Source organism: Ptychodera flava, chromosome 9 (assembly GCF_041260155.1).
Source record: "Ptychodera flava strain L36383 chromosome 9, AS_Pfla_20210202, whole genome shotgun sequence".
Lineage (NCBI taxonomy): Eukaryota > Metazoa > Hemichordata > Enteropneusta > Ptychoderidae > Ptychodera > Ptychodera flava.
Window position 1 is genome coordinate 24,321,028 of NC_091936.1, and position 9,724 is coordinate 24,330,751.

The 9,724-nt window shown below is 37.8% G+C and overlaps 1 protein-coding gene across 1 annotated transcript in view; it reads left to right on the forward strand.

The window, feature by feature from the left end:
• Nucleotides 1-9,026, forward strand: part of LOC139140448 (tyrosine-protein kinase BAZ1B-like) — a 31,672-nt gene extending 22,646 nt beyond the window's left edge. Inside the window, exons 20-29 of the mRNA XM_070709736.1 lie at nt 115-448; nt 851-1,022; nt 1,455-1,594; nt 2,134-2,274; nt 2,740-2,808; nt 3,232-3,377; nt 3,991-4,267; nt 4,770-4,847; nt 5,223-5,366; nt 5,747-9,026. Coding sequence (XP_070565837.1) covers nt 115-448; nt 851-1,022; nt 1,455-1,594; nt 2,134-2,274; nt 2,740-2,808; nt 3,232-3,377; nt 3,991-4,267; nt 4,770-4,847; nt 5,223-5,366; nt 5,747-5,941 — 1,696 coding nt within the window. The 3' untranslated portion in view covers nt 5,942-9,026. The remainder of the gene's footprint in view (nt 1-114; nt 449-850; nt 1,023-1,454; nt 1,595-2,133; nt 2,275-2,739; nt 2,809-3,231; nt 3,378-3,990; nt 4,268-4,769; nt 4,848-5,222; nt 5,367-5,746) is intronic.
• Nucleotides 9,027-9,724: the final 698 nt, after the last annotated feature.

Here is a 9,724-nt window from a genome sequence, read left to right on the forward strand (position 1 = left end):
TTGACCAATCATGAACACATTTGATATATTCACTCAACCAATCATGTGCAGTGTTACATGATCAGTGGACATGAAATGTGCATATATTCAACAACATCTTTCTTCATCAAACAGTGTACCAAAGACAGGCCAGAATCTCTGGTTCCAATATGACAGTGCGAAGGACTTGGACAGCCTGCTGGAAGCACTGGACAATCAGGGAATTAGAGAGAGTACCCTCTACCGGTTAATGAAAGATAGGTACCAAGAAATCATCAAATCCATCAACCTCTGTAAGAGAATCTCTCCAGGACTGAGAGACAGCGACGGCGAAAGAGAGCTCTTGGACAATTTCAAGCAGGATCTGCTGGAGACTGAGACAAGGCTGAGAAAGGGTGGCCTCGGAGGGGTTGAGGATCCTGACAAATGGGAGGGGAAATTGACAAATGCCACAAAAATCAGAGATCTGGTGAGCATTACTTGTCTGCAAATTCATTTCTGCAATTGCAGAATTTAGTCAAATGTATGACATGGCAATGTCATACATTTGTCATAAAAAATAAAATAAAGATGTCAACACTGAGGGCTGTTCACATTTCATATTGCTATCAGAAGTGTGTCTAAATACACACAGGAAAACTCCAGTACCCAATTACTTCTGCTGATTGGAAGACCAATTTGATATGTGAATTTTTCCCTCAGATTCTTACATTCTTTTTCAAGCCACTCGTAAGTTGCAATTTATCACCAGTTTAGGATAGTGCTTTATTTACTTAAGCTTTCCATCGATATCAGGTATATCAGTTTTTGTGTGTAATTTTCAAGATACGAGTCTATCCTGTGTTCTTGATTTCGTTTCTGTTATCCGTAGGGTGCCCTCCTTATTGAGACACAATCCAACATTCTGGAGAAATTCCTGAAGGGTATAATGGCACCTCCCAAACCAAAGCGGACACAAGAAGTCGTCAATGAGTCTGAGGATGTAGCTGACAATGAGGAAGAGGAGGATGATGACGGCAATGACAATGGAGAAGAGGAAACAGGTAAGGATGTTTTGAAATAAGAACATAATAAAAGTCATAGCCAAGTGGTATGAGTGTCATATTATAATAATGATACAGGGATTGAATAATTTGCTGTGCAAAATACAAGTCGTTTATGTTAAAAAATGTGATGTCAAAAAGCATTCCATGTTAAGTAGAAGAGATTTTTATACAAACATAAATGTGTATTTAAGTTACATTATAAGTTGATTTTTATGCTGTCTTTTCCAAAAACTTTGAAAAAATGAATGTATCAATTGTAAACGATAGATTGAATTTTATCACATTTGACATCATGTGCATTCGGTTTACATCGTGATGTTTGATCTTTGTGCTTTTAAAAATTTCTTATTTGTGAAATACACACAGTTAGTGACAGAGTGACTTCAAAGATTGCTTGTTGCTGAAATTTTAACAATATTGTCCTTGCAGAGGCAACAGAGGAGAATGTAAGCAAGGAAGTGTTACGATGGCAAGAGGCCATACAAGAGAGTTCCACCCTGTCCAGACTCCATGTTTTGCTAGGTATCATGGACTCCTGCATCAAGTGGGAGAAATCTGCAGAAAATGCCGTGAGTAGAACCATCACACGTGGCTTAGTAGTAATGCAGAAAATTGTCTCTGTGTATCAGAAAAGTCATTTCAAGGACTGAATGCCAATTCTGTTTGTAAACACCTTTTTGAAATACTTCAACAGGTAAAATCAGGTCCATGCCACATCTGGTCACTTTGGATGAATGTGTGTGTTTGGCAATTTTGAAGTCAAAATCTACAGTGTGTGCATGCTTACAACAGAATTTGTAGTTATCAATTATATGGTATGAGAGGTGCGTCAGTCATGCTTAGCTTTGAAATATCAGCAAAAGTATGTTGTTTAGGTAGCACTCTTTTTACATCGCCCCAAAATATGAATATTAACCCCCTGCACCAGCATGGTTTAGCTCAATTACCCCATTGTTTTCAATGGTGAGTGTGGAGCTGGATACAGGTAAACGGGGCGAACAAGTTAATATTTGACCACCACAAACACAGAGGGCCACATTCCTATAAGAATCACGGTAGATTCCACAATCTATTGTATTTTGATTTAATTATTATTCTACCCTCTCAGAAATGCAAGATTTGTAGGAAGAAAGTGAATGAGGACAAGTTGTTACTGTGCGACGAGTGCAACCAGCCATTCCACTTGTATTGTCTCAGACCAGCATTGTCAGCTGTTCCCAAGGGAGACTGGATGTGTCCTGCTTGTAAGGTATGGACGGAAAGAAGGAATAACATTTGGAAAGGATTGACAGCTCCTTTTGTGAAAAAAAATAAACTCATACTTGCATACAGACACTTTACCTCATGGTCGGAAGATTAGCTGTCTCTCATATTACAAATCAGAAAGTTTTATCCCACATTGATGACACTCTATAACTTCTGATGCAGACTACACTTTCATGAAAACATTCTAAAAAGGAAACGACATTTTTTCCTTTTTTGGTGGCCACACTTCTTACCAGCAAAGATTGTTGCTAACACAATGTTGTTTGGAAAGTACACCACCAGGGTGAACGCCCGGTTTATAATGGCAATTGTCATGATATGCCAAAGTTTCTGAAGTATAGATGGTGGCCGGCCAACATGCAATTCGATGTATGCCAGAACATGAGTAGAAATCCTCAGCTCTTGTGGATCAGGTACATTAAATATTTTGATAATTTATCTGCTTTAGCCCTCTATGGCCAGGAGAAACACGCGAGGAAGAGATTATGCAGAGATGAATGGAGACTATGACTCAGAGGTATGTCAATTTCCCTCCCACCAGACCATCGTAATCTGTACTGTGAAAGAAAATACTTCTTTAGATTCAGAAATTGATATTGTTATTATTGTCACAGTTTTGAATGTTGATGAAATATTGTCCAATGTGCTACCATCACAGTTTAACTATCACCTCTCTTGCCTCTATACATTTATTTTACACTTTAGTATCATTTGGCTTGTTATGTTTGTTTTGTTTTGTTTTTTTGGGGGGAGGGGTTAATGAAGAGGGGTGTTTGGAACTGTTCAGAATGTTGAAAGAAAAAAGAATCTCTGTTAGTTCTTCAATGATGAATTTATCATAAGGGAGTCTGATGAACTTGTCTTTCCATGATGAAAGTGATGCATTGGAGTTTTGGTGCACAACTCCAGCTAAAATATCCTGATCCTTTCTTATCCCCAGAGTGATTATTCAGATTCCCAGTCTGAGCCCGAACATGATGAGATTTGCTGTGTATGTGAAGAGGACCAGGAACTAGTATTATGCTCGCGATGTCCATCAGCCTATCACAGAGAATGTCACGAACCGCCTCTCAGAAACTTCCCAAGGTAACATTTCGCTTTCAGTTATGTATGTTTCTTTTCTAATCTTTTCATACCCTCAGTGAAATATATTCTTTGCCAATATGGGCTGTTCATAGTTGCCGGTTTGTTACTAAATATAGCTGCATGCGTGCTACATTTGACACTGCTACTAGAAATTAGGATGAATATTGTCAGTGTTGCAGCTTGACTTTGCAGTGTGTAGTATGTGCTGTAAATGTTTTTTCTAGTGTTCATCGAAACATAGGGAGTTGCCCAATTGGTTATATTTTTGTTACTTTTGCATGTGTAATTTCCAAAAATGTAATCTGAATTTGTGGACAAAGATTTCTCTATGCATAAAAATGAGAACACAGTGACATCATTTGCATACAGCCCTAGAAAATGATTCGTGCGAGACCTTTTCAACATGTTTGTTGCTACAAAGCAGAAAACTTTTTACCCCAGCTATACCAATAAACAGGTGGACTAGAGTGTTGAAGCATGTCAAGAATTTGGTAAACCACAGCTATCTCAAATAAATGGACCTATGTAACTTAAATGAAAGAAATTATTACTAATAAAATTCTGGCATTTTGAATTTAGAGTAAATTCATTTTGTACTGTTATTTTCTATCAGGGGTCAGTGGGTCTGCACTACATGTCTGAACAGTCGATCATCAAGGTCAAGATCCAGGAGGAAACGACGAGCCGTCAAAAAGAAACAGGCTGTCACTCAGTCGTCAAGGAGATCATCAAAGAAGACATCCACGCCAAGCCAACCAGAGGCAGCCACGACTTCCCGTGGTCTAGCAAATGGCAGCAATTCAAGAAAAAGATCAGCTGAATCGGACATTGAATACGACAGCACCAGGAGATCCAGCGGCAGATCACAGAGACCAGTCAATGAACTCAGGGTAATGCCACTCATGCCAGATGTACTCTCACCATAATTAATCATTTTGACTTTTTTCACTACTTTCATAATAAGTTGTCTTTGGGAAAAAGTATGCACAGCAGCTTTGTTTTTCATATTTTTATAAATCATGGTGAATGTGTAATTAGTTTGTGACGATAGGTGAAACATTTACATGGCAGAGTCTTACTGTTCTTTGAGACTGGTATTCTTGGGATATTGTAAGTTGGCAGTGATGAAGCAAAGCAAGCAAATGAGACATCACATCAAAGGGGTTGTTTACTGACAACAAAAAGAAGTACAGAATTTTCTTTTAAGTATGGATGTATGGCAATGAACACATGGTGACTACTGTATGTACTTACAACAGCAAACATAACCTTGTATTGTGCTGGAAAAGAGTGACCATGTACACCTCATTTTGTTTTGAAACTCTGAATGACACTGTGCCTATGGCCAAAGACAAGCCAAGACTGATTCTTACACTCTCGATTTCTTTTCAGGCCTGTGAGGACATTTTAAACAAACTGGTTCGACACAAGTTCAGTTGGCCTTTCAGGAGACCCGTTGAACTTGATGAAGTAAGTAAACCGCCAATGTATATTAAAGTACAGGCAGAATGTATAAATTTGTATTTCTGATCTCGTTCGGAGTTGATATACTGGTAATTCAGTCTTGTGTATTCTCAACGGGGCAATACTGAAGCATCCTGGGCAGGGGCTAAACCAAACCAGAATTATCATTACAACATTATTCTTACATGCACAGAGATGTTCCATGTCACGTTAGTGTAAAACCACTAAGGGACAGAAATGCATCATATTGGAGACTCGAGTCAATATATTGGACCCTGTAGTTCTTCAGAAGAGTATTCATTCATAAGGTTTAATTTGTTTCAAACCAAGGTCAGCCTAGATCACCAAGTTTTGTTCTCATTTTTTTCTCCTTCCCATCAGGCCCCGGATTATTATGACATCATATCAGATCCCATTGACTTCCAGACAATGAAGAGTAAATGCTTGTGTCTGGATTACAAGACTGTCAGTGATTTCATTGATGACGTCAAGAAACTTTTCAACAATGCAGAAATTTACAACAGGGTAAGGTTAACGAAGCTGCACAAATTATTATTTGGTTTGCTGTGAGTGAAAAAAACAACAGTCCTAAAAATGTATGATCACAACATTAAGCGTAATAAATTATTTTTCATTTCTTTTAAAACAATAAATTTTCTACTCAACCTGCTTGACTTTTGTACACAGCATCCTAATGCTACTAGCATTCACAGCAAACCAGTTATATTATACAGAAGTGTTTTGTATTATTTTTTGTTTCTTTTTGGCAGTGGATTATGGTCTAGAAATGGCCTAAATGTTTGAGATTAGAAGGTAGCAGACCAAGCTGACATCTGTGTCATTCCTGATTTTCAAATCTTACAGGCTGTAAATGAAAAAATCTTTTGATTTCTGCTTTCTTGCAGACTGGATCCGAGATTCTACTTTGTAAGGAAAAGGTGGAAGAATTCTTCATTGAACTGATGGAAAAACAGCTGCCGGATCATGTCTACGAACGGCAGGGACCCCGCGTGATGCCTGCACAGGGTACATTCCAAACAGGATCACTTGACGATCACTGCTACATCAACACAAGCAAGAAACGAAGACTCGAGAAATAATAAATCGCACAAAAGCCAACATCACCCCTAATTTGCTCTGAAAGAGTGTGTACCAATCTCAGAACATGATAGGGTCCTCGCACGGTTTAGTCAGCTCTGTGGTGGTCAGGTTGTGAATTTTAATGACACGTATTGTGACCTTCAGAGGCACCACTCCTCTGAAGTAAATATTTGCACCAAAACGCAAAAAAAAATTATTTTCAGGCATGTATGATAAATATTTTAGGGGATAATTTATGTCCTAAAAGTTCTATTTTCAGAAATTTTAGGTGTTTCTCCCAGTATGTTAAATTATACAAGTATAGCGGTATTGAGCATTGTGTAGGTGTACTATTATAATTGCAAAGAAATTCGTATTATTTTATGTCACTAGTTATCATCTCATCGTCGCAATTTGTGAATTTTACTGTTCTTCAATGCCATAAAAGTTGCTTGTAATATGTGCTGGCTTGTAGATAATCACTCTAGAATATATTAATGACTCACAATTTCTATCATGGTTTCTAAAATTGAATCAACACTGTACCAGACAAAGGTTCAGGGCTCTTTTAAAAAAGAGGGTTAAGATACATAGTCACATACTTTCAAAACTGTGTTGCAAATGGTTTGCTGTCTTAGGAGGAAACGGTTCTTGCTACCCATCAAAGCTGACACACTTTCTAATATTTGAAAGTGAGAAAATAGAAATAACTTCTCTCTGAGTGTCATACATTCATAGAATTTGGTCCAGTGTATTTGTGTTGCATAACAGCACCCTTGGCTTGACATAATCTGTATGTACACGCTGAACTCCCTGCATTTATGAAATTTATATGCAATCCCCCTATGCTTCAGGATTCATATGCAAAGCTGAGTCGTCATCACAGAGTTCCCATTTCACCCAAAATCTCCTACAGTCAGTTCACAAACCCCAGAATCTACAGAGCCATACATCACCCAAGATCTCCTACTATCTAGTTACCAGCCTCAGAAATCTACAGTGACTCATACACAATGTACTCGCAGCATAGGATCCATATAATATCCCACAGGGGACCACACATCACTCCAAAAGACACGGATCAGACTCATCTGTGTCAATCTTGTTGCCAATGGCTTTGTTCTGTGAAGAACAGTCCTAAAAAAGCAACTATAGGATCCATGTACTGACTCTGTTGACCTTTGGCAGAGCATGGTCAATCTTCTACCCTGTAGCTCTCAGAGGATACACACAAGCCTGCCATTATACAGTTTATGTACTACACCCATACTCCAGCATTGCAAGATCCATTTATGACTGTCTTGTCAGTAGCATGTCTGCTTTACATCCTATAGTAGAACAGAAACTGCACCAATTCAGTCTCAGTGTCATCAAATCTAATGTATCATTTTGATATACTTTCTGCATCCTGTTCCATGATATATCATTTATAACTGTATCATGTAATATTTTAACTGTCTGTATTTTTGTGGCAGTACAGGATGAAATCCTACAAATATACAGGATACAGGATCCTTGGCTTCATTTCATATGCACCTATGTAAAAAATACAGGACCCTTAGCTGCCTTTCAAAAACATCTACATCTATACAGGATGCTTGACTGTCTTTCACATACATCTGTATATGGGATCCAAGGTCCTTATCTGCCTTTCATGTATATCCACAGGACTCTGGTCCCGTGGCTGCCTTTTTGTATACATCTATATACAGGACACTGTCTTTCACATACATGTATGTATAGGATACAAAGATCCTTGTCTGCCTTTCATGTACATCTACAGGACACAGGATCTTTGTCTGACTTTCATGTACAATGTTACTTTGTACAATCAGTCATTGTTTATCATCTGACATCTAGGTTGTATCAGATCCTACAATGGACTATCCAGGAAATACTAAATGAACTTTTTATTCTGCCTAGCAAAGGACTCTGGGAAGAGCTCATCCATTTTTTTTGTCAGATGAAATCTTTTGTGTAAAAAAATCTCACATGTTTGTGATGTTAAAAGCAACGTTCCACCTGTGTTCTCTGCAATGTTTTAAACTTTGAAGTTTGCAGCTGTCGTCAGTGGGATGGTTCATCCACAGAGCATGGGTAATTTTTTCCACTCTGTGAAGTCCATCACGCTGTTCATGTGATGTTGCTTGTGAAAAGCTTATAGAGAACACTGCCTTGTGGGTAAACTTTATAAATGTGTCAAACAAAATCTATTTTCCAAACAATCACAAAGTTTTTAACGGGTGTGTGTCATTGTAGTATTTATTGCAATCGATTAAAGTCACGTAAGAATAACTAGTTTTGTCTCACAAACTCCCTTTCAATAATCTGATTTCAGCTGCTGTGGTGTAATGTGCAGAAAATTTGTCAGGGGGAAATTAATGGCCTGTGCTTCACAGCTACCAGAATCTCAATTTGCGTGATGTGTCTGTAATGTATAATAGCAGAATATGGAGAATTTTAATTTTCTTGTAACTTTCGGTAATTTCAGCAACTTGAATTAATTGTATACGTAGACATTATGCATGCATTTAAATGTCTAAATGTGAACTTGAAAAAGAGAGGATGTTTTGTTGTGAATTGTTTGTATTTGTTGAATAACAAATATTATCCCAGATCCATCAAAGGCACAGGTTGCATTGTTGATTGAAGACAGATCTCTTATTCATTTTACAGGACACTTTTTCAATTTTCAAAAATATTCAGCCCATTTCTGGTTGAAGACAATTATTGTATGTGAGTGTATCTGTGATAAAGCCAATCAAGTCTGTTTATGTTTGAGCTGTGAACAATTCAGAGAAAAGAAGCATACCTCAAAGTATGGTTATTGCAAATATATGAAATCTTGACTTGACCGTATGGAACAAGATTTTTTAATGGAAGATAGGATTTTGTCACACACAAAGTGTTTTACATTTTATTGAATTCTGTGAGGAGGCGAGTACTTATGAAGAAGGATGTGAAAATGATGTCTGTGCTTTGGATTCTTTCACTGGTATCACTGGTCCTGTTATCTTGGATCAATCTGATCTGTCATGAACCTGTACAGCTTTGTTTATTACTAAATTATGTAGCAATAAAAGACACCTGATTGTGAACGCATAACGACCAGTTCTGGATTTCTTCTTTAAAGCTCTGATAGCTGCAAATTTCTGCTCATTTGCCAGTAATTTTCGTTTTTCCAGAAAATGAAGCTCGTTTTTGCATGTCCCCCTCAGACTCCCCCCCCCCCCCCCCCCCCCCCCCCCCCCCCCCCCCCGTGGTGCTCTAGTAGGCAGCCACACCAAACCTTAAACGATTACTAAAGGAAAGAGGAATTGAACCATTCTTTGCCCATTTCTAGCATTTGCTGTTATTTTCAAAGACAGATTTTTTAAGATAATAAATGCCATGGCATGATATTAATATTCAAAACACTCATTATAATTGTATTAAAGGAAACATTTATTTCAAAGCTATTTTCAAATCCATTACCAGGTAACCTTACATAGTGAAGTCATGCAGACTGTTTATACATGTACATCCCAAAGAGTATCTGGTGATTCAGTTAAGTCTAATCAATAACCTTGATATGGTATATGATATGGTCATAGGTAGGAAATATAGGGGAGTTTAATACATGTTCCCCAGAAAGGCTTATTAATGCTGATCTACATAAAATATGCTGGCAGATAGGAAATATAGGGGAGTTTTTATACATGTCTCCAGAAAGGCTTATAATGCTGATCTACATAAAATGTTTTGGCATGCAGACTTGAGAATACTCTTTCTATCGTTAATGCAGTATATCAATTCAAAGTATT